This window comes from Pinus tabuliformis, chromosome 6, assembly GCF_031772625.1.
Source record: "Pinus tabuliformis cultivar Carrire ecotype Pingquan chromosome 6, CPIR1, whole genome shotgun sequence".
In the NCBI taxonomy this organism is placed as follows: domain Eukaryota; kingdom Viridiplantae; phylum Streptophyta; class Pinopsida; order Pinales; family Pinaceae; genus Pinus; species Pinus tabuliformis.
In genome coordinates this window covers 1,295,976,114-1,296,001,552 of record NC_142292.1, presented here as the reverse complement: position 1 = coordinate 1,296,001,552, position 25,439 = coordinate 1,295,976,114, and the positions used below count along the sequence as shown (strand labels likewise).

Here is a 25,439-nt window from a genome sequence, read left to right as displayed (position 1 = left end):
AACTCCTTTTCATATTTTAAGAGTTTGAAAAGAGGCAAAAAGAAAACTCATGTAGTTCTTTCAATGTAAAATTTTAACCATCCCAGAGAAAGTGAAGCTCAACATTTTTCATGTTTAGGGAGTCGGAAGAAAAACTTAAGTAAACTCCAAAATGTCCCTTTTCATAAATTTAGTCTCTCAAGCCTAGAAAAGGGTAAAATAATGCAAGAGAGAACTCTTTTAGCCATGATTGACTAAAGTATACCTTTTTCATAACTAGTCTAGGTCCTTAAAAGGGGTAAACTTATACCAAGGTGATACCAGGTAGGCGTCCTTTCATTTATTTTAACATATTCAAAATGAACAAGTATAATCGACAATACTTTCATGTTTTGGGAGTCTGAAAAGAGCTTAAAGAGAAATTCCTCCTCGAGGAACGAGTGGTATAAAGGGTAGAAACTACTTTCGGTCATGATGGAACTACTCAAAACACATAAATTTCAATAGGATGGCTAATAAGACCACTCATCGTAGCAATTCATTAGGAAAGGGAAAAACACCAAGTGAAAACAAATGATCGGCCAAGCAGATAGTGATGATGGAATGAAAAAACCATGGTTCATCTAGCAAAAATAGGTTGATAAAAAGTGGCAATCATGAGAATAAAGTAAGAGTGGTTTCATTTTTACACAAGATTGAAACAAAGAAAAACTATGGTTGAGAGTGGTTTCATTTTTACAGAATCTCGAAACATGGGAAAACTATGTTTGAGATACATTTCATTTTTACACAAGCTTGAAACAGAGAAAAATTGTGCTTGAGATAAGTTTCATTTTTACTCAAGCTTGAAACAAAGAAAAAATTGTGCTTGAGATAGATTTGAATTCCCCCCCAAGAATAACCTGTAGGGGCACATTCCCCCCAATATTCGTTTGATCTACCTAAGTAAACTATTGGTTACTAATAGGTGGATGAAATGAAGATTCATTTACAAGATTAGATGAAAGACTCAACTCAACATAATTTTTTTTCAATGAGCTTGACACAAGAAAATAACTATGCTCATATCACCTTGTTTCATTTTTTAACGAGCTTGACACAAGGAAAAGAACTATGTTCATAGGTCTCATAAGTTGGTTTATGCAAGATTGAAACAAAAATAGCTATGCTCGAACCTTTTTTCATTTTCTAATGAGCTTGACACAAGAAAATGAACTATAGTCATAGAACCTTGTCATGGATTCCAAGAGGACAATGTTATTGAAGGAATACATGTCCAAGGACACACCTCAACCATGGCTTCCAAGAGGTCTTCATTAGATGGAAGAACAATTCTCTAGAAGGAATACATGTCAAGGGACTCAATAGGGGTAGGAAGATCAAGCTCCAATGTCCCCATTGAAGGGTTCATCATGTCACTTACCGGATCTAAGTCAAAATAAGTCGAGCATACAACCAGAGGCTCATTTTCATCGATAAGTGAAGGCATGGGACAAGTTGCCACATAATTAACCTATGGTGGGGTGGATACCACTTGCGTATAAGGAACATTCAGGGATGTTGGATGGTTGGAATTCATATCAAGGGAACCAAATGAAATCTGGTTAATAGTCACAATGTTTCCATTATGAGGGAAATACATCACACAAAAAAGTGTAGACACAATAAATTACATGGCATAGATATAGTCTCGCTCAAGGAGAAAATTGAAATCCAAGGGGCCTTGGACTACCATGACATCAATATGGATAATTTTTCCTTCGAAGGTAATGGGAAGTTGAGGAATGATCCCTAAAGGTTCACTGACCCTTCTATTAAAAGCCCAATATATTCTCAGTAACAGATACAAGTTGAGGGGAACCCAAAGCTTAACAAGCACTTGAGGATAAAATGCTAACATATGCACCTTCATCGATAATAGTGTGACACACATTCTTATCACAAGACTTGATAATGGTTTTGAAAGGGATGTAAAAAGGGAGACGAGGTTCTATCAGTATATTCCAATCAAAGGAATTGACCTCAGTACTTGGAGGGGGTTTCGTGGAAATGGGTGAAATTCCCCCTTGTGCGGTGGAATTTGAAGTAACAAAAAGAACTTGAGAAATATTAACTTCGCTCTCTAAGGAGAGAGTGGAATCAACAGAAGATGGAATCGAGTTGACATTTTCATCAAGCAATGGTTTATCAACCTGAATGATATGGGTTTCATCCTCTAAGGGAAGAGTGGGATTGACCGAACTTGAAATGGGATCAATCACTTCGTCAACTGGTGATAGGTTAGGTGAAATCATACAATAAAATTTAACATATATGAATTTTATGTATATATATAATATATATATATATATATATATATTATTTTAAATTTTAAATTTTAAAATTTCTTTTAATTAAAACTCATTCATATATATATATTCGAAACTCAAAATTATATTATTGAAACCTAAAAGTATATATATTTAAAGTTATATTATTTTAATCATGTTTTATTTATATTTCAAATCTATATTAAAACATAATTAACATTTAAGATTAAAAATTTAAATTGTAAACTTAAAGTTATATTAAAACATAATTAACATTTAAGATTAAAAATTTAAATTGTAAACTTAAATTTATATTTTTCAGGTTTAATTTTAAATTAAAATGGAACTAATGGATGGGTGAAGAAATTGTGTAGGCATCAATTTAGCATGGGAAGAGCATTGAGATTTCATGACAAATTTTGTAAAAATGCAAGCATTTAAAAGGGAAAATCACATTAAATTTAATATTTTGGATTCTCTCTTGTATTTCTAAAAAATACATTCACATTAAATATATAATTTATGACTTAATGTTTTATATAGTGGGAAAAATTTTACGAGGTCTCACCAAAGGTAAAAAATTAAATTTCATTAAATATATAATTTATGACTTAATGTTTTATATAGTGGGAAAATTTTTACGAGGTCTCACCTAAGGTGAAAAATTAAATTTCACTAATAATGTTAGTGAGATATTATGAGGAAAACATTATGAAATGGTAAGTTGAGGTCTCACCTAAGGTGAAAAATTAAATTTCACTAATAATGTTAGTGAGATATTATGAGGAAAACAATATGAAATGGTAAGTTACGGGAATTCATTTAAATGATGAATATGTATTACATTTAGTCAAAATAATTATTATTAATGTAATTTCATTTAAATAATGAATATGTATTATATTGAGTCAAAATAATTATTATTGATGTAATTTCATTTGGAAGTTCCGAGGCTTTATGGGGAAGAGCTTTTTGCCAGGTTAGAGGAAGCTCTGAAGACGAAAACTTACTAACTTGTACATGCTACAAATGGTCTCCTTCATTATCACATGGAGGTTTATAATAATATTATAATTCATTTTTTTTAATTTCCTTCCATTTCTTTTATTTTCTTTCATTGTGTTCTTTTTTATGCACTTGTTCATTGTAGGAATTTACAGGGTAAGTTCCTCAGAAAGAACACCAAAAGGACACCGCTCACAACCAGATCACAGATCAATACACCAGTATTTTTGACGTGGTTAAAACCCTCAAAGAGGGAAACAGTCCACGGCCTGCGCCAACGTGGCTACTACAGGCAATTTATTAATCAAAGAATGAAAATTTACATAAGCTTCTCTCATGCACGGATTACCTGAACAATGACCTTCCATGCGCTTTAAATAGAACTCATGGACCAATCGGGTGTCAAGCCACGGATCAAGTGTCGGTAATACCGAGGAGAGAGTGAACCGTCAGATCACTACATATCGTGACCGTCGGATTGTAAGTTACAAAATGTACAACGGTAAAGAAACACACTTTACCTAACTCTACACTCTACACTAGACCAAGTTGAACTTAACTATATCCTATGTGTCGGAATATCCTAACATCCCCCCTTAAGAACAACTTGGGATAGGATTGAAGGATTTACAAATATGACACAATAGGAGAAGGAAGGAGGCACTAGAGCCTATCCCCCCTTAGTGACAACTTCCTGAACTCCAAGCATATATCGAAGTTTAGTGAACTTCGCCTCTGTGAGAGCCTTTGTGAAGATGTCTGCAACCTGATCATCTGTTGAACAATATTGCACTTCAAGAACATGGTCATGAATGAGCTTTCTGATGAAGTGCATGTGTAGTTCAATGTGTTTGTTGCGCTGATGTTGGACTGGATCTTTGCATAGCTGAATGGCACTTTGGTTATCACACCAAAGTGTGGTTGGATGCTGCTGCTCAAAGCCAAACTCTGATAGGATCTGACGAAGCCACAAGGCTTCCTTACTAGCTTCCACGGCACCACGATACTCTGCTTCTGCTGACGAAAGAGAAATGGCACCCTGTTTCTTACAAGCCCATGTAATAGGTCCTGAACCAAGAGTAAAGACATAACCGGCAGTAGACTTTCGATCATCAGGGTCACCAGCCCAATCAGAATCAGTGAAACCAACTAATAGAGGAGCTGCTTTGGCGCTGTAATGAATCCCAAACTGTACTGTACCTCGAACATAACGAAGTATTCTTTTAGCTGCTTTCCAATGACTTTCACGGGGGTTTTGCATAAAACGAGCAACAAGGCCAACAGCAAAGGAAAGGTCAGGACGAGTATGGGTTAAATACAAGAGTTTTCCTACAAGTAGATGGTATAAGGTAGCATCAACTTCAGGAGAAGTACAAGAGACTGAAAGTTTGACTCCAGACTGAAAGGGAGAAGGGGTTGGCTTACAGTCTTCCATGTGAAAATGACGAAGAATATCACAAGCATACTTTCACTGGGAAAGGGAAATACCCTCCTTGGATTGCAAGACTTGAAGACCGAGAAAATAGTGTAAGTGTCCTAAGTCTGTCATTTCAAATTTCTTTTTAAGGCTGGACTTCACATGGTTTATAAGGTTGGGATCACTACCAGTAAGAATAAGATCATCAACATAAAGAACAAGGATGATAAGAGAGTTGCCCACTTTCTTGGTGTAGACAGTATTGTCAGAATAACACCTAGAAAAGCCAGATTCTAAAAGAAAGCTATCCATTTTGGCATACCAAGCCCGAGGAGCTTGCTTGAGACCATAAAGAGATTTCTTAAGTCGACATACAAGGCTGGAGTCTGTTTGGATGAAGCCAATGGGTTGTTCCATATAGATTTCTTCATGCAAGTCCCCATGCAAGAAGGCAGATTTAACATCCATCTGATGGACTTCCCATTTTAAAGAGGCAGCAAGGGAAAGAACAAGGCGGATAGAGTTCATTTTGGCAACAGGGGAGAAGGTTTCAGTGTAGTCAATGCCTTCAACCTGTGAAAAGCCCTTAACAACAAGACGAGCTTTATGTTTATCAACTTTCCCATCTGGTCCATACTTGGTTCTGTAAACCCATTTACATCTAACAAGTTTGCGTCCCTTTGGTAGAGGAACAAGATCCCATGTATCATTTGTCAACAATGAATGATATTCTTCATTCATAGCTGCTTCCCAATGTGGATGGCTTGAAGCTTCTGCAAAAGTGTCAGGATCATGATTTACTGGAGCTTGAGCCAGTAAAGAAGAGGCTCTTTCAAACTGAGAACGTGTACGTCGCTGATCTGTAGGATCACCAGCAAGATCACCTGCTGCATCCCGAGTAGCACGGACCCATCTTGGAAGTTGAGGATCCTGAGAAGGTGGGGGAGGATTATCATCCTCACTTTCATCATCTGAAGAAGAAATGTTTTCAAAAGTAGAAGAGATAGGAAGAGGTGGCACATCCGCCGGACTAGGCTCGCAGGCCGATTTATTTTCATCAAATTTTACATCTCTTCTAATGATAACATTTTTGGACTTAAATGGAATAAGTCTATAACCTTTTACATCTTCAGAATATCCAACAAAAGTACATTTCTCACTCTTAGGTTCTAAAGCTTTATGCTTTTCATCTGGAATATGGGCCCATGCTTCACTTCCAAAAACACGAAAGTGACTTACATCTGGTTTAATGGAACTCCAAGCTTCTTCTGGAGTGATATTCTTTAGAACCTTAGTAGGAGTGCGATTGATTATATAATTTGCACAATTAATTGCTTCGGCCCAAAAACTAAGACTGAGTCCTTTAGATTGCAGCATACAATTAGCCATTTCCTTTAAGGTGCGATTTTTCCTTTCAGCTACACCATTTTGTTGTGGAGTGTATGGAACAGTATGTTGCATTTGAATTCCATTTTCGGTGCAAAAGTTGATGAATGTGTTTTTAACATATTCTCCACCATTATCAGTTCTTAGCTTAAGAATTTGATGTCCAAATTGTTTTTCAACAAAGGCTTTGAAGGCCAAAAATGTGTTAAATACTTCGCTCTTGAGTTTTAAGAAGTATACCCAAGTGCGTCTGGAGAAATCATCAATGAAAGTTAAGAAATACTTGCAGCCAGAGAATGAAGCAACAGGAAGTGGACCACATAAATCACTGTGCACAAGCTGTAAGGGGGCTGAGGCGTGCCAAGAGGCACGTTTTTCAAAACTGTCCCGATGATGTTTTCCGATTACACATCCGGAACAAACACCATCTCTGCAAGATACCATAGGAAGACCTGTCACCATATTTTCTTTACATAGATGCTGAAGGGAGCGATAGTTTAAGTGACCAAATCGCTCATGCCAAAGTTTGCTCACTTCATCATTATGAGCAACAAACACTGAGGGAAGATTTGATGACCCAAAGTTGTGAAACTTATACAACCTTGTGGAATCATCAGCAAGACCAGTAGCTAGAATCTGTTTAGGATCTTTTAGATCCTTGATTACAACATCATGAGGTGAAAATTCAACAATTTTACCTTCACCTGAATGAGTTATCTGATATACAGATAGAAGGTTGCAGGATAAGGTTGGAACACATAATACATCATTAAACTGACCATTGTCTAGATGAACAGTTCCAGTCCCTACAACATTAAGAGATCTATCATCACCAACATATATATTTTTGGTGTTACAATCATTTAAAGAAGTAAACATGGCTTGGTTTTTGGCCATGTGATAAGAGGCTCCAGAATCAATGAGCCACTCATGAGAATGAGAAGAAGAAGATACATTTAATGCATAACCAAACTGAGATGATTGACAACGACATGCAGAAAGTGCCATTCCTGAAGAGGAAGTTGAAGTTGAAGTTGAAGAATGCTCCACATGGATGTTACGTTTCTTCATTGCGGCTTCCAAGGCTTCCATCTTCTTAAAGCATTTAGATTCTAAGTGGCCATCTCGATTACAAAAGTTACAATGTCTATCAGTCTTCTTCCATTTGTTTTTATTGGTCCTATCATTTTGCTGAAATGATCTTTCATTTTGAGACTGAGTTTGCTTAGGACCCTTGTTTGGTTTAGGACCATTCTTTTTAGGAAATGACTTCTTAAGATTCTTTGAATTTGGTTGCTGCTGGGCGGCTAACGCTTTCTTGGAAGAGTTTCCAAGATTAAGAAGACCAAGGTGTAAGAGTTTTTCTTGTTCTCTTATTAAAGAATCACAAAAAGAGTCAAAGGAAGAGGCCTTGTAGTATTTTCCCTGACAAATGAAAGCTTCCCTTGTAGAATGGAAGGTGGAAACAAATACAGAGTAGGCTGGTCCCAACTTAGTAAGGATGGAATAAATAAGGTTACTATCTTCTTTCTTACCTTAACACCTTCCAAGAGATATCTAAGGGTCTTGAATTTGGACAAGAAATCTTCAATGCAAGAAAAATTATTAGGATCCAATGTAAGCAACTCATTTTCAAGTTGATGGGCTCTAATTTCATTTTTAATCCCAAAAACTTTAGTGAGTTGTTCCAATGCTTCATGAGGAGTCTCAAGTTCTGCAATATGGAATCTAAGATCAAGAGAAATAGACATCCCTATCAAACCACGTGCTTGATCTTGTCTATTTTCCCATTTTGCAACCTTGTCTTCATCTTTTGGTTTCTTCTCTTGGTTTGTGGCTATTCTGTAGAGACCTTTACTTCTAAGTAAATCTTCGATGTAGGATATCCATTGGAAGTAGTTAGTGCTGTCAAGAATGACTTGGCATGGACTTTCCATTTTAAAAAAAAAACTGAAGCTGAAGATGCTGAAAGTAAGTGTTCCAATGGATAGATCTCGAAAAATTAGGCGGTTTTAAAAAAAACGGCTCTGAAAAAGGCTTCCGGATGAAGAAGTTATGGCTTTTTGAAAAAAAATTGTTGAAGTTGCCGGAAAAGTGCGCGAATGTGCGGAAATGAAAAAATCCGCCCCCACAAAATGGAGACTTGAACCCAAGACCTCTACTCTCTTAAAATAGCTTTGAACCAATTGATCTATACAAAAAATTGAGAGAGAGAGAGAGAGAGAAAGGGGGGGGGCCTTGGTTTGCGTGCTTGCCTTGAGAAAGCTCTTTTTCCTACAAAACACAAAACCCAACACGGACATGCAAAGAAAACGAACCTTATGGCTCGAAGTTAGCTTTAGCCAAAAAACTAGATATTTTAAAAAATGAACTTTGCGGCTCAAAGTTAGCTTTAGCCGAAAAACTAAATATTTTTCTCAATGTTTCTGATTTTCCGAGATCACACTAAGGTGCAGGGAAAAGAGCATACGCATGAGAAAAATCCTTCCTTTCTGTTTCTGATTTGCCCAAATCGCATAGAGTCGCAGGGCAAAGAGCATACGCAGAAATGAAAGGTATAGATCCGGTTAAAAAAAACTAAATAAACCGAAACCGAAATAAGCAGAGAAAAAATAACAGTAAACTGCAAATAAACACTGTATACCTCTAGATCTTAAAAATGACGCAGATAGGGCTACCGGAAACCTTTTCGCGTGAAACGAAAGGGGTTCCTCACTGGAACATATGCTCCGAACACAACAGAGCAGTCCTCTCGGCCCGAAAGCAGTCAGAAACAGCAGATCTAGTAAACGGCAGCCGCATGCAGTTCTACCGGCTTCAGATTTGGATCACCAACGGACGCGGCCCTCAAATAGCTCTGATACCATGTAGGAATTTACAGGGTAAGTTCCTCAGAAAGAACACCAAAAGGACACCGCTCACAACCAGATCACAGATCAATACACCAGTATTTTTGACGTGGTTAAAACCCTCAAAGAGGGAAACAGTCCACGGCCTGCGCCAACGTGGCTACTACAGACAATTTATTAATCAAAGAATGAAAATTTACATAAGCTTCTCTCATGCACGGATTACCCGAACAATGACCCTCCATGCGCTTTAAATAGAACTCATGGACCAATCGGGTGTCAAGCCACGGATCAAGTGTCGGTAATACCGAGGAGAGAGAGAACCGTCAGATCACTACATATCGTGACCGTCGGATTGTAAGTTACAAAATGTACAACGGTAAAGAAACACACTTTACCTAACTCTACACTAGACCAAGTTGAACTTAACTATATCCTATGTGTCGGAATATCCTAACATTCATTGTTTCACAATGGTGGAAGACTTACTCACTTGTACATGCTACAAATGGTCTCCTTCATTATGACATGGAGGTTTTATAGTAATATTATAATTCATTTTTTTTATTTCCTTCCATTTCTTTTATTTTCTTTCATTGTGTACTTTTTTATGCACTAGTTCATTGTTTCACAATGGTGGCTTAACTTGATTATGCATTATTCTCGAATATATTAAATGATTTTAAATACTTTGGAATACTTGATATTTAGGGTTTTAAAATCATATTTTGAGTTTATTGGTTGCAGGTTTAATTCCATGAATACATGATATTTAGGGTTATGTGCATTGTGAATTCAAAAGCCATAAAATTGACGATATTTAGGGTTATGTGCATTGTGAATTCAAAAGCCATAAAAATGAGTTCTCAAGTTTTATTTCTTTTTAAATTTATTCATGTTTTCACTATTTTCCCTCGTTGGAAAATGTGAAATTATTAGTCTTTCTTTGACTTGTTCAAATTGTCTACTGTTTCATACATTACATTTAATTTAATGTTTCTCTAATATTTAGTATTGGAAATTATTAAATTAAATTATTCTAATTGTTATGCAAGTTGAATAATAATAATTCTTGATGTTATGTTATTTAAACCACATGGTTCAATTAGATGTATTTAACACCAGTGTGCTTCAATTTCTCTTTTATTAAATTTTAATTTCATTTCTCACTAATCTTTGTGAATTATGATATATATTTATTTACCTCATTTGTCTTTAATGAAGTTTTAATTTAATAAGTTTTCTTGAGTTGTATACCTACCATCTCTTTTTTCCCAAAAAAATTATTTTATTTAACACTCTTTATTCAATAACCTGACCTATTTATTTCTTTAATTAAAAAATATGTTTAATTCACACTATTTTACAACAACTATTCAATTTTGATTATCACCAGAAATTACCCACTGTGGTGAAAGGGAGACCAGCCCTTATCACCTAGAGCGAGAAGATCTTAGTGGTGTGGTCTCAAGTTGTCCTCAGTTACCAGGACAATTTAAGCATCAACACCCTAATTGTAATCCTCTTGTTAATATTATGCTTCAATGTACTAACAGCTCAATGCAAACCTCACAAACAATGCAGACTTGACATAATACTGGCATCTGCTATTTGACAACATTCAGCATCTCGTAATATATCCACTACAACATCATATTGGCAGCCTCTTTCAACCATATAAAATACTAGTGCCATCAAACACATAAGCTCATAATCTATCGACACTTTCTCAATTCCCCACAACATTAGCATATACAAGGCTTGTACACAGAAACACATCAGTAATGAAAACTACATAACATCCATTACACACTTGGAATATAGATATAGGATACTGGCACACAAGCAACATCAATATACTCCTACTCTCAAGGCCTTTCACATTTCAAGCCAGTCTAATCTCTGAAATACACACCCTACTCATCCCATTAGAACGATCACAGCCTAGAAGAAATTTTGCTCAACAATATAGCAAGTGTCAGCGACATATAAAATCCAAGCGACATCTTGAAATATTTCTGACCAGCAATGATGCAAAGATAATCAAATACTCATCAAGTCCTCAAGTCTGGAGATGTGCTATTGTAGTCCTTGAAGATCTCTCAAGTGTGCTAAAATAGAGAGTGCCACTATTTGTGTTATTGTCTATCTGAGGATGCCAAGAGATCTGCTCCAAATTACCTTTGAATGATTTTCTGTCTTTTCTTTCCAGAATTACCTTTGAATGATTTTCTGTGTCTTTTCTTTCACCTTTACTAACCTTGTATTTGTTAACACTATCCCCGACAAGCTTCAGAATTTGTGGTTATAAACAATGCTTCAAAATACACCTTCAGCAACAACCCTCAATTCTGAGAGAACTCAAGAAAATACGGTGATGAGCCAAGATTGTTCTACCACAAGAATAAATCAAGTGTTGTCAAATCACTTCTCTGACTAGGACAAAGATCTGCCTTTGAAACCAGTGATGATGCTCCAATGAAAGATCAATGTAAAATGATGCCACAAAATAAACTACAGGATTGTCCCTCAAATATGCCACCACATACCAGTTACTTTAATATGCTTGAAATCAATAGACTTACTTCAGTCCATATGACTGCTACATAATAGCCCCAAAATGTATGGTTATGAATTTTACCTTGAGAATGCTCTTCCAAGATCAGTACACAAGGTCACAAGTTAGAGCTTAAAAATGTACACCAGATTATCTTTAAAAGAGACGAATAGGCCTCCACCAAATACTTCAAGAAATCTAGAGATTGAAACATCACAAATGTATCGTAGAAAAGGGTCGCAGACATACCCTTCAGATCCACTGTAAAATGTCTAAGTCTTGCACAAGTGAAACCTAAGTAAACTTCTGTCAAAAGGCATATCGATTTCGTAACTCACACCAAATCCCGATTCAAAAGTTAGTGCCCAGGGATGCCTTACTATAGGGCCAAAGCACTGACATAGTTCTGAGTCTCAAGGTCTGTGCTTTTAACCTTAGAAGAATGCCAAAAATCCATAACAATGCTTCCACAAAAATGCCTAGAGATTCCCCTAGCCTGCAACAGTAATCTCAATCAAATATGCCAACAAACTCTCCAACAGTTCACAGTAATATTAGAGACTTAGTGATCTCAGAATGCTGAAAAAGGTACATCGTTGAGTTCTTGACTTGCACCTACAATTGTGCCCTTGGGGTCTGAAATCCATAGATGAGAAGGTCGACTTTCCTTAGAGAGTCTCAGACGAAGATGGCTTAATAGCCTCAGAAATACTTTGGAGAAACCCAACGAGATCATAACCCAAAATAAAACGTTAAGTCCAAAAAAAAAAACTTCAAAATTTGACCTTTCCACTAGATTTGCAAGACTACCCCAGGTTGAATCTTAGAGAGAAATTTCAGAGAATATGTAAGTCAATTCCTCGTCTTCATAGAGAGATCACATGATGTATTTATACTTGATGGAAGGATTGTTTGAAGGTTCAACTTGCCCTTGATTGTAATTGAATTTGCAAAATAGAAGGGAAAGAATATATTTGAAATTTGAATTTCAAATTTCAAATTTCAATTTTGGAGCCAAAAACCTTTAGGATCAATTTAATTTATAAAATTTGATAATGGGCCTTTGATGAATATCTCTTTAAAAGCTTCAATAACAACTAATTTAATCAGATCTCTCATGAAAATCCTTCTAGGCCCATGAACCAATGAAGAGTTGTCACATCATCTTATTTTGGGGACTTCAACCACAAGGTGGTTTTATTCCTTGATCAAGCATATCTCCCAAACCGTGAAGAGCCTCGCAACATGCCACACTGTTAGAATTGGCACGATGAGGAGCACCCAGTGATGACGGTCTCAATATCAAATTCATTAATCTTCATCCTCAAAAACTTCAACAAGTGTTGGGATTCAAAGGTTTCCTTCCTTCCAGGGATTCTTCTCTATTGGAGTTTCCAACAGAGGTAATCCATGACATATATTAAGAGCGTTCAAGAACCATTGTTGGCATCAATGACAACACCATCCAAAAATCTACCCCATTTTCATTGATGGCAACACATACTCCCCCTACAATCACTTCTCCCCTTAACTAATCTTCTTTTTCTAGTTTATCTCCCCCTTTGACATCAATGGCAAAGGGTTAGCCCCCTTGACGAAATATCTTCCTTTGTCTTCCTGCAAAATTGCCTATCTCACTTTGACTACTTTTCTCCCCTCACTTTTACTACTTTTCTCCCCCTGACATGCTATGCTTCTTGTGGCTTGCCACAAGTGATTCTATTTGTCAATATGCACCAATGACAATGAGTCCTTTTGTAATTTTGTCCATCACTGTTACTCTACTGAAATTGCCCTCAATGTTGAATGTTTCCCTAACAACTTCTGCCATCTACCAACCTATCAAAGGATAAATCTTCAAATGTGCATCTATTGCTACATGGACTCCCCCTTTTCAAAAATCACAAGACAGGGAGTCATCAAGGTCGAACATTTAGAATGATACATGACCCTGTGTTGCTTCAGGATCATCCTAAACCTTGACATTTTCCTTCTCATTGATGGATTTATCATGTTTTTGTGATCTAACAAATCCTGAGAGCATGATTGCTGAGATTTCTTCATTTACTTGATCTTCCTGCTTTTGTTTTCTTCTCCAAAACTTTTTGTACCTAATATTAGATTTATCCTTCATGGAATATTGCATCTTATATCTGCAATCACGAGCTATGTGTCCAAAGTTATGGTATTTGTAACATTCAATGTTGAACCTAAATGATGGAGTAACTGACATATACTTTATGTTGACAAAGCTATTTGAATATGTCTTGCATTTCAGCAACCTTGCTTCTAGGATTTTGAAAATGTATTCGATAATCATTCATGTCATACATTATGCAATCCCTAGCCATACACTCGAAGTTAGGACATGAGAAACAATAACCATTAAACATATTAAGATACCTGGATGGGTTATCTTGTTCTAAAGATCTTCTAAATACATTCTTTTTGGGAGGAGGTACAACCCTTTATTGAGCACTTCTTGGAGCAACAACAGATTATATCTTCTTCTATCCTTCAATTCTATTTGGCCTTTGAAGGATTTTTCTATCAAGCTTTTTTTCAATCTTGCTCTGCAAGGGATTAAAGCTCATGTCTTCCTTGGAAGAAGGTCCACCTGTATAACCAATACATGTTTTAATGCATGGAGATCTTTGGCAACTAAGAATATCGTCCAAAGTCCACTTGCTCTTCAACCTTTTGATCAACTTGTCAAATTCAACCCTTAATGATACGATTTCTTCTTCTTGTTTCATGCAATCCTCTTCTTTCTTCTAAAGTTGACACTTTTGTTCTTCTTCAATCCTTTTTGCTTCTTCACACTTGGTCTTCGGATAGATGTTTTCTTCTTCTAGTTCTCTCACATGATGACAAAGGTCTGCGTCAAGTTTATTTAGATCCTTAGATTTTCCTTTGAGATGACTTGTTAAAATATCATCTCTTCTTTTTGTTTATTTTTCCTTCATCTCTAAGCGAGCAATTCCCTGTTCCTTTTCATCAATGACATGATCCTTCCTTTAAGCATCGTGCATTTACTTATTAAGCCTATTTATTTCTGCAACAACTGCATCAAGTTCCTTTTGCTTTTAACTAAATTCTGCCTGGAACTGGCTTTTCAAAAAATTTCATCTTTCTTCCACCTCTTCTACTTGCAGCTTTAGGAGGGTAACATTTTCTTCGAGAATGCGATTCTTCTTCTCTACTTTCTTAAGAGTACTGCTTATTCTTCATCATCATCATCAAATTCTGACTTGAGAATCTACTTGATTTGAAGCACGATCATTGACATGTTTATCTTGACCTGCATAGAGATTTTCAAGTTTCTCGCAAAGTTGTTTGGTTGATGAGCATTGACCTACATTGGATTTCACAAAATCTGGAAAGACACTTAAAATGGTATGCATGGCCTTTGGATTGTATCTTCTTGATTCACCGGTAGAAGTATTTCCAAAAACAACAGAATCCCTTGCATCATATCCAACAAATCCTAGGTTTCCATTTTACCTATGTTACCAGGATTCGGATACGGATACGGATACGGATACGGATCCGGATCCGGATCCGCTAGTTTTTTGAAAATGCAAGATCCGGATACGGCAAGGATACGTCACGTACAAAAAAATAAAATATAATAATATTTTTAAAATTTTAAAAAACACTTTAGAGTTCAAAAATCAATTACTCCATTGAACCATCAAACACTTTTAGAACCGAAACCATTAGATATATTATGAATAGGAAGACTGAAACACTGAAATGATGCATCATCCGTCATACAAAGTAACAAAAAAGATCATAATATCATAAATGTTAACAGTAAATACATTTACATATCTTCAAATGGATCTCTATCTTCTGCATATTGCAACTCTACATCATGAATAGATGATGGGGGTCCTGGAATGTAGGAAGTTGCATCAGTAGGCTGGACTGGTGGTGGAACAATGTCCTCAAGTGGGTTGAGGTGAGTCATGGCATTTAGTGTCAGGTTCAAGTCAGAGATCTCAGGCTCCACATCCCACATCCTATTCGGACCTTTTTTATACTCTGGTTCAACATGTGATAGAAGACGGAGATTGGAATGAACATAAACAAGATCCTCAGCCTTTGCCGCTCCCAGCCTGTTTCGCTTCACTGAATGGATGAAGCCATATGTACTCCAATTCCTCTCAGCTGATGAGGAACTAGCAACCTGTGATAATAACTTGGTGGCTAAAGTAGAGAGATGAATGCTATCCCCACCATGGAAGCCCCACCAAGTAATAGGATCAAGATGTCCTCGATCGTCCATAGCTACTGGATCTGAAAAGCTACCTGTAGACTGTACAAACCCTCCAAATTCTTGGCGGACTTCCATTGCAACTCCCATATCTCTATAAATTTTCCTCAAAGTTGTTTTGTATCCTTGTACCACTTCAGAATCCTTGTTTGGCGTTGTTCTACCTGGTAAAGACAAAACTTTGGAATGATAGTATTTAGGGTGCAATGCATATGCCAGAAGGTGTAATGGTGTGGTCATTTTGTTCCACCTTTCTGTAACTATGTCCTTCACTAAATAATAGAATGTTTCATCAGGGTCATTTTCACTTGCCCTGATAATTTCCCTTATCCTCTCTAACATACTATCAATGTTTTCATAAACTTCCCCCAAGCAAGGTGTATCTGTATCAAATGCCCTGATCAAGGTCAAGATTGGTTCAGTGAACCGTAGAAGATACTGGACCTTGTCCCACCATGCATCATCAAGAATGATGGACTTGATTTTTTGCCCTCTATCAGAAGTGGAAGTCCTCCATGATTCCCAAAGAGGGTCAATGACCATTGCTTGTAATGCTTGTCTCACCTCCACAAGCCTCTTTATGACAAGAGTGTGGGAGGCAAAACGAGTTTCAGCAACCTACAAGTTTCAAAAAGTACAAAAGTCAAATCTCAAATTGAAATGAGAAATCATATATAAATTTGCAATTAAAAGAATTTCCAATACAAATAATATTGATTAAAAGAGAATACCTTTAGTAGCTCCAACTTTGCAAAACCTCTATAAATGGCCTGGGACATTGAATGATTGGTTATGAACATTTGGATTTCCTTTGCTGCTACATATATTTCATTAATCCATTCAATCTCACCAATCTTGGCAAGCATAAGGTTCAGTGAATGTACTGCACATGGAGTCCAAAAGATGTGATCATATTGACTCTCCACAATCAAACCTGCAGCTTTACAAACTTGTGCATTGTCCGTAATGACTTGGACAACATTATGTGGCCCCACACTTTCTATTGTCTCAATAAGAATTGTGGATATGAAAGATGCATCTTTCTCTATTCCACTGCAATCAATAGCCTTCAAAAACATTGCCCCTTGGGGGCATACTGCAACAACGTTAATTAATGGACGGTTTCTTTGATCTCTCCATCCATCAGAAATGATGGACACCCCTGTTTCTGCCCATGTATCCCGGATTGCCTGTAGTTGTCTATCCACAGATTGTCTTTCTGATGCCAACAAAGTAGTGCGGACCTTTTCATATCCAGGGCTTTTGTACCCTTTCGGCGCTTCATTCACTGCTTTAATCATTTGTTGCCAATAAGGGGAACGTACCAAATTGAATGCTAGCCCATTTGCATAGATGCAACGAGCTACATGTTCATCAGCTATCTCTCTACCTTGATTATTGAATGATGCTTCAAGAGGGCCTAGAGTGGGCCTTTTATTAGTTGTGGCAATAGGCCTAGATGGCAATGGAGGCCTAGTTGTAGAGCTTTGCACAGGGTACTTTCCCTTAGCATGCTTCCTATCAGCAACGTCTTGCAAAGACGCATAGAATTGCATTTTTCCAGGACTCAAACCTTTGCCAAGTTTGCCATTTGCATCTTTTGGTCCGGTGCATACTTGCACCCCTGTGTTAGTTTGACCAATGAGATGGGCCTTCACTCTAGTATATGAGCCATTTTTTATATCTTGGCATTCATTGCACTTCCATTTAAATGAACCACCTCCGGGATTTTTTCCAATAATCTCCACATACTGCCATAGAGGAGATTTTGGGTCTGTCTTGATGATTTCCCCTTCACTCTGCTCGCGCTGTGATGGCTCCATAATGATATATAAATTTAAAATTACGTTACTCACAACTGCATATAACATTCAAAATATAAGTTATAACATATTAAAATTTAATAATATTAATTATCCATACACAATTTGAATTAAATAACTAAGGGTATTGCTATTTAAAAGCCTGAATTTATTTTTATGGGTTACCAACAGCTATCATGGCTAAAATGATGGGCAAAAAATGATGGTACTGTGTTGTTGAGTCCCCCTCTTATTGTTCATTCTAGGGAAGATCAACCATTAATGTGAAATGTCAAGAGAAAATAAAAACAGAGCACCACAGCCAAGAGAAAATAAAAACAGAGCACCACAGCCAATGAACTACATCAGGTTCAGAGGGCTTGGAAGATTTAGCGGTAAGTAATATCACAGTTAGGAAAAGAAATCAGCCGAAAAGAGCCAAAAAGGGGCCCTCTCAGCACACAAATAATTCCAAGCTTTCAAGAAAATAAAGATCAGCCAAATTTACTAAAATAGTGATTTTCATGGTTTGTTTTGCCATGCACTACACAGTACAATTGAAGCATGAAAAAATTAAAAATGTAATCCTTAAGGCTTTTTTCTATTTGAGAAGAAAAGACAGAAATGTTACTGTTTAAAAAAGAACCGTTTAGAAAATAATAAAATATATTATATATCTAATGGTTTCCATTCATAATTATTAATATATTATATATCTAATACAGTTTAAGGCTTGTTCATATGTAAGCTGGATAGACGAGCATATGTAATCCTCGGCCTGCTTTGCAACACTTGTCATTTCTGTTATGCCAAATCCTTCAGTATTCACAGATTGATCTGCTTCATTCGGCTATGAGCTAGCTTGTAAGTTAATGAGGCATAACGAGGGTATTGCCGCACTGCGGTTATAATTTAATAAATTTTTAATTTATATACACCGCATACGGTTCAATAATCAAAACCCATATGCCATATCAATATGGTCCCAGGTCTCTACACATAACGACAAAACATTCAGATGCGGGACATTCGATACAGAAAATTTCGACCATAACGACAGCCACACACAGATGCGGGACCCGTTCTATGCGGCTGTGGTAAACCGTAAACCCGGAACCGGAAAATAAGATGGGTAAAGACTGCGGCTGTGTAAACGATGATAAATTAAACGCGGCACAATGCGGCACAATGGCCATAATATTAAAAATGTAAAATACCTTCCGCGGTTTCTGGTCCAGCCGACACACTGCGAAACCTGAACAGGAACGCTGGGCCCCCTGAAGCTAAACGCCAAGAAATTCGAACGCAAAACGCCAAACGCTGTTCCGTTGTTCCGCTGTTCTGTCTGTCTGCCGACCAATGGGGGACCACTAACCTTTTACGCATACATCGAAAAAACCCTAAACTAAACTCCAACGCATACCTTTTCACTTTTTCGGTTGCAAAGTTCTGCGGGTTCCGGCGTTTGACCGCTATACGTTTCCGGAAAGGAATATCCGTTTCCAAACTCCGTCATCCGCCAGGTGCCGTTTTCTATACATATTTCTCCGGATCCAGATCCGGATCCGTATCAGATCCGAGGATCCGGAGATCTCTGAGTAGTGGCTGCCGGATCCGGTAATTCCAAAATTCAGAGCGTGATTCATTAAACACAAGAATTGGACCAACCTGTTTCTCTTCATCAGTTGTAATAGGTTCTGAAACCATTGCAATACCATAGGCTTCCTTTGATTCCTTTGAACGATTGGTGGCTTGTTCCCTTGACCTTCCCATCTTGATTTACCTAAGATCTTCCTTCCAACTGTTACATTGTAACTTAAGGAACCTGCTCTGATTCCAATTGTTGGAAACACTGAGAAGGTGGTGAATCAGTGTTTCTTTTCAATCAGTTAAATTTTTAATCTTCATAACATTAAAATTCATATTAGCAATAGATTAAACATCAACATCACATCAAATGAACAAAAAACAACACCATTCAACAATGCATGACATCAAGACATTACATAAGATTTTTAGGTAGAACCCTTTCAGGAGAAAAACCACCGAAAGCTTCTTAATATAAGTCTTCAAAATTTAGAACAATTAGGAAGCTCCAACTTCCAAGATTTACAGCATTAATTGAAGGAGGCTCCAACCCCTTAGTTTACAGGTTCCACCCTGAAAGGCGCTCTAATGCCTTAATTTACTAGCTCCAACTGGAAGGGCGCTCCAACACCCTGATTTACAGGCTCCAGCCTGAAGGACGCTCCAATGCCTTGATTTACCACCTCCAACTGGAAGGATGCTCCAATGCCCTATGCAAGCTCCAACTTGCCCTAGCACCACCCTCAAGTGTTCTCAGGCTCCAACCTAAAGGAGACTCCACTATTCTACCTTGCAACACCATGCCACCCTTTCAACAAGCAGAACATGTTTCACAATTTTCAAATAAGATCCATCTGTGTTCAATATCAAATTATCAATAATAAATCGAAGCAATATGTTGACTCTATCAATCTGCAATATTGCCATAAGGGCGTCAGCAACAATAACAACTTCCTCTGCTTTTGCCCAACAGTCCATAACCAATCTGATCTCTGCAATACTTCTCACTATGAAACCCTAACATTGCTCAACAAGCCTTGATATCAAACCCTAACTGTAATCTTCTTGATAATACTCTGCTTCAATCCGCGAACAACACAATGCAAACCTCACAGGCAATGTAGACTTGACATAATACCAGCATTTGTTATTTGACAACATTCAACATCTCATAATATATCCACTACAACAACATCATATTGGCAGTCTCTCTCAACGATATAAAATACTTGTGAATTATACGTATAAGCTTATAATTTGTCAACACTTCCTCAGTTCTCCACAACATTAGCATATACAAGGCTTGCACACGAAATACACCAGTAATAAATACTACATAGCATCCATTACACACTTGGACTATAGATATAGCATACTGCCACACAAGCAGCAGCAATGTACTCTCAAGACCTTACACAATTCAAGCTAGTCTGATCTCTAAAATACAAACCCTACTCATCCCATTAGAATGATCAAACCCTAGCAGCAATTTTGCCCAACAATATAGCAAGTGTTAGCAGAATATAAAGCCTAAGTGACTTCTTGACAGATACCTGACCAACAATGATGCAAAGATAAACCAATTGCTCATCAAGTCCTCAAGTCTGGTGATGTGCTACTGTAGTCCCTTAAGATGTCTCAAGTGTGCTACAACAGAGAGTGTCATTATTTTTGTTATTGTCTATCTGGAGATGCCAAGTGATCTGCTCCAAATTACCTTTGAATTATCTGCAATGTATTTTCTTGCGAGAAATATATGTTGATTCAAAGTAATACCGAGGTATCTTCTGTGACACTAGTTCGCCTTTACTGCCCTTATATTTGTTAACAATGTCCCTAACAAGCTTCAGAATTTGTGGTTATAAACACAGATTCAAAATACACCACCTACAACATCCCTCCAGTCTGAGAGAACTCAAACAAATACAGCGATGAGCCATGATTGTTCTACCACAGATTAAATCAAGTGTTTTCAAATCACTTCTCTGACTAGGACAAAGATCTGCCTTTGAAACCAGTGATGATGCTCCAATGAAAGATCAATGTAACATGATGCCACAAAATAAACTTCAGGACTAACCCTCAAATATGCCACCTTAGACCAGTGACTTCAATATGCTTGAAATCAATAGACTTTAAACCATATGATTGCTATAAAATAGCCCCGAAATGTCGGCTTACGAATTTTACCTTGAGAATGCTCTTCCAAGATCAGTACACAAGGTCACTGGTTAGAGCTTAAAGATGTACACTAGATTAGCTTTAAAAGAGATGAATATGCCTCCACCAAATACTTCAAGAAATCTAGTTATTGAAATGCAGCAAATGTGCCCTAGAAAAGAGCTGCAGACATACCCTTCAGATCCACTGTAAAATGTCAACCCTTGCACAAGCGAAACCTAAGTAAACTTCTGTCAAAAGGCAGATCAGTTTCATAACTTACACCAGATCTTGGTTTAGAAGTTTGTGCCCAAGGAAGCCTTACTTTAGTGTCGAAGCACTGCCATAGTTCTGAGTCTCAAGATTTGTGCTTTAAACCTCAAAAGAATGCCAAAAATTCTTAGCAATGCTTCCACAAAAACACCTAGATATTTAGTGATCCAAACAGTTCGCATTGATCTCAGAGACTTAGTGATCCTAGAAGGCCAAAAAAGGTACAACGCTGACTTCTTGACTTGCACCCTAGAATCGTGCCCTTGGGGGCCAAAATACACAACAGATGAGAAGGCCAACTTGCCTCAGAGAGACATCTTGCATATGTCTCAGACAAAGATGGCTTAATAGCCTCAGAAATCCTCAAAGAAGCCCAACAAGATCATAACCCAAAATAAAACGTTAAGTCCCAAAAAAAACTTCAAAATTTGACCTTTTCACTAGATTTGCGAGACTACTCCAGGTCAAATCTCAGGGACAAATTTCAAGGAATATGTAAGTTAATTCCTTGTCTTTGTAGCGAGATCACGTGTTGTATTTATACTTGATGGAAGGCTGTTTGGTGGATTGACTAGCCCTTAATTGACCGGAGCCAACTTTGTAAAATAGGAGGGAAATAATATATTTCAAATTTGAATTTTGGAGCCAAAATCCTTTAGGATTAATTTAATTTATTAAAATTGACAAGACCTCTCATGAAAATCCTTCAAGGCCCATAAACCAATGAAGAGCTACCACATCATCTTAGTTTGGGGACTTCAACTACAAAAAGAGGGCTGTATTCTTTGATCAAGCATATCTCTCAAACCATAAGGAACCTTGTGAAGTGCCACATACCGTTAGAATCAGCATGACGAGGAGCATCAAGTTATGAAGGTCTCCAAAGAAAATTCATTAATCTTCATCCTCAAAAAACTTCAACAAGTGTGGGGCTTCAAGTGTTTCCTTCCTTCCTTCCAGGGCTTCTTGTCTATTGGAGTTCCAATGGATATAATCCATGACGTATATTAAGAGCGTTCAACTAGCGAATGTAATCTATGCCTTAACTCAGATTGGCAATCCACATGCATGCTCCCCTTAATTCTCTCCTCCATAAAAGCCCCTACACCCTCATTATTGTTGTAAGGAACTGTTGAAGGGGCTGAACAGAACTGTCGTGCTGATCTATGTAATTGAGGAAGGAGAAAAGAAATGTGCTAGTTGGAACACACTCCAAGCCACACCCAGGTAAACTATCAGGACTATGACAAGAAGCTTCCGCTACTGAACTTATTTTAAATATTAGTGTTTGTACTTAGTTCACTCCAATTTGAATATCTAGCTACTAAAATATTCCACTTCGATTTAATTATTCCACTTCAACTCATCGAATACGTAAAGACAGAAGTTTCTATTATGGAAAAAGGTAGAACACTAATTTTCCTTGTTTAATTGAGTTGCATACAGGTTCTGCTTGAAATACAATTATTAAAATGTTCCTCTCATGAACTTATTAAAAAATCTCCAAGAGATACGAAGCTTGCACTATGCAAAGAATTACTAGATAATCATAACCTAAATTTAGAGTAGCTTGTTTTGCACATCTTAATCTCTAGAATTTGTCAATATTAAATTGTTCTCTCAAGTTAATGGCTAATAGTAGTAAGACAAAAGGCCAGTTTTAATTTTAAGTGAAAACTCTTAAAAGAATATTGAATTACTCACCCAAAGGAAAGAATATTGAATTACTCACCCAAAGGAAAAAATAGATTTATTTCCTAGACTTCCTTAAGTGATAAAAGTTGGCTTCCTTTCATGTCAAGTATTTCACCACCCTACCTTGCCTCATATCCATCATTATTTGTTTCAAAAATAATTCTTAAAGGGCAAGTTGCAAGTTACTTTTATAGCCCTTACCTCATCTTGACCATTATTTTTAAAAGATAATCCTTAAGAAAGCATGTTGCAAATTGAGGTCAACAGGTAATTGGTATGGCACCTTTTAGTCCTTTGGTTTTCCAAGGGACCCTGACATTGTATAAGAAAACGTATACTTCCTCGTGCCAATAGATGAGATAAACTTTGGTATCGTTTGTATCTCTGATATTAAATTTTATCCAAATCAATCAACATTTCACCCAAGTCATAATGCCAAGGTGATGATGGGCTGCTTTCTTTCCATTCTTACAAAGAGGTGAAAGGTTTCATACCTAAGGGATATCATCCATGCTCTTATGTGCAATATGTATTTTAGAAACGTGATGGAACCTTAAAGATGATCCCTGTTTAAAGATATTGACAATAAAAACGAAAAATCTAACAAGAGTTATGGAAGAGTACCTTATCACCTCAATGGTCTGTTATAGAAACAACATAATTCTGTTTAAAACTATGAACTGGAGAAAAGTAGGTCACATCATGAAAAACAAAGCAGGATGGAATGAAATATAAAATATGGAACCGTTTCAAAGAGAACGACGAGCCGGAATTTATATTTCTATTATCAAAAAAGAATTGGGATGATGTACATATTTCATATTGATACAAGTAGCATTTTACAAGCTGACAACTAATAAGAAGTGAATTTAAAACTGATTTTCTTTTATATCCTGGCATTCTCCCTCTGTGATTTCTAAGTAACCGGTTCACAATGAATTGTTAAGTTTGAGTCAACTATTTGAAGTATTTTTCTTCACACCCAATTCTTTCTCTCCCTTTGAATAGAATTTGCTGACAGTGTTATGTACAGACTGCGAGTACGGATCAACCCAGCACTTGTCTTCGCTGACAGCTTTGGCCCACCTCCGTTTGAAAATATCCAACTCACTGTAAGATTGCCTGCGCACCTGTGGAACATATTAAATGCAATGGAAATTTTCAGACAATGCAATTAACATGAATGGTGATACCATGTTTTACCTTTATCTGGTAAACATCTCATAGAGAAATGATACAAATTAACTTTTTACTAACACGATGTACTAACCTCTGCCCTCTCACTAAATGCAGATTCAGCTGGAGCCTGCATTCAATAAAAATAACATATTTACCAACAGTGGACAAAATCGCTGCATTGCTTTATTAGCTCATTCAAAAACCTAGAAAGTCAAAGTTGAACAATTTTTGGGTTTGGATTTCTTACCGTAATGGAGGAAGTAAATGAACTCTTTGATGATATATGAGCATCAGGTGTCGCCAACATTGTCTGCACTTCAAACTTACAGGCTTACCAAACCAAAGATCCAAGTATTTTTTTTCTTTTTACATATGAAGGCATAATATATATAACTACAAGTATAATAATTACATTATACAGGAAATAATTTCTACCTTAGAATCATCTAATCCCCCGAGTGATGGTATTCCTTTATGCACTATATATTCACTATCTATGACTCCAACTTTCTTGCTTCGATCTCCCTACACAACAGATAAAAGTCGAGTAAGAAATCATATAAATTTTTAAGATCACTTGAAGCACAATGGACAAAACAAGAAGAGATTTTTTTTTCATTTGACAATGAACACTACTGTAACTCATCTATGTTGAAGAATCTAGGACAAGTGGGATTAATGTGATTCTTCTAGACTTGATAACAATTTGTGAAGTGCTCTTTCGCTTTATCTTAGCTTGATCTTCTTCTTACTATTAGTGTGTGTGAGTTAGCCTCATCAAACTGCTACCAAAACAAAGAGACAAGAACACAAGATGTTTGGCTTTCTGCCAGGGCCAAAATCTCTCCCTCTTGGAGAGGAAAACCCGCACAAAATTCTTCTTATAGAAATTCAATTGACGAGCACCAAGGCCATGACCCTTGACCTACTATGCCACTCCAAGATCAAGACACCAATCCTCA

The 25,439-nt window shown here is 36.9% G+C and overlaps 1 protein-coding gene across 3 annotated transcripts in view; it reads right to left on the bottom strand.

Moving 5' to 3' along the window:
- Positions 1–24,062: 24,062 nt before the first annotated feature.
- The window catches only part of LOC149263362 (uncharacterized), an 84,430-nt gene continuing 83,053 nt past the window's right edge, over positions 24,063–25,439 (bottom strand). For all 3 annotated transcript variants that reach the window (XM_089426176.1, XM_089426172.1, XM_089426169.1), the window contains exons 13-16: positions 24,913–25,002; positions 24,725–24,787; positions 24,569–24,604; positions 24,063–24,428 (exon numbers count right to left, since the gene is read on the bottom strand). In XM_089426176.1, coding sequence (XP_089282302.1) covers positions 24,252–24,428; positions 24,569–24,604; positions 24,725–24,787; positions 24,913–25,002 — 366 coding nt within the window. In that variant the 3' untranslated portion in view covers positions 24,063–24,251. The remainder of the gene's footprint in view (positions 24,429–24,568; positions 24,605–24,724; positions 24,788–24,912; positions 25,003–25,439) is intronic.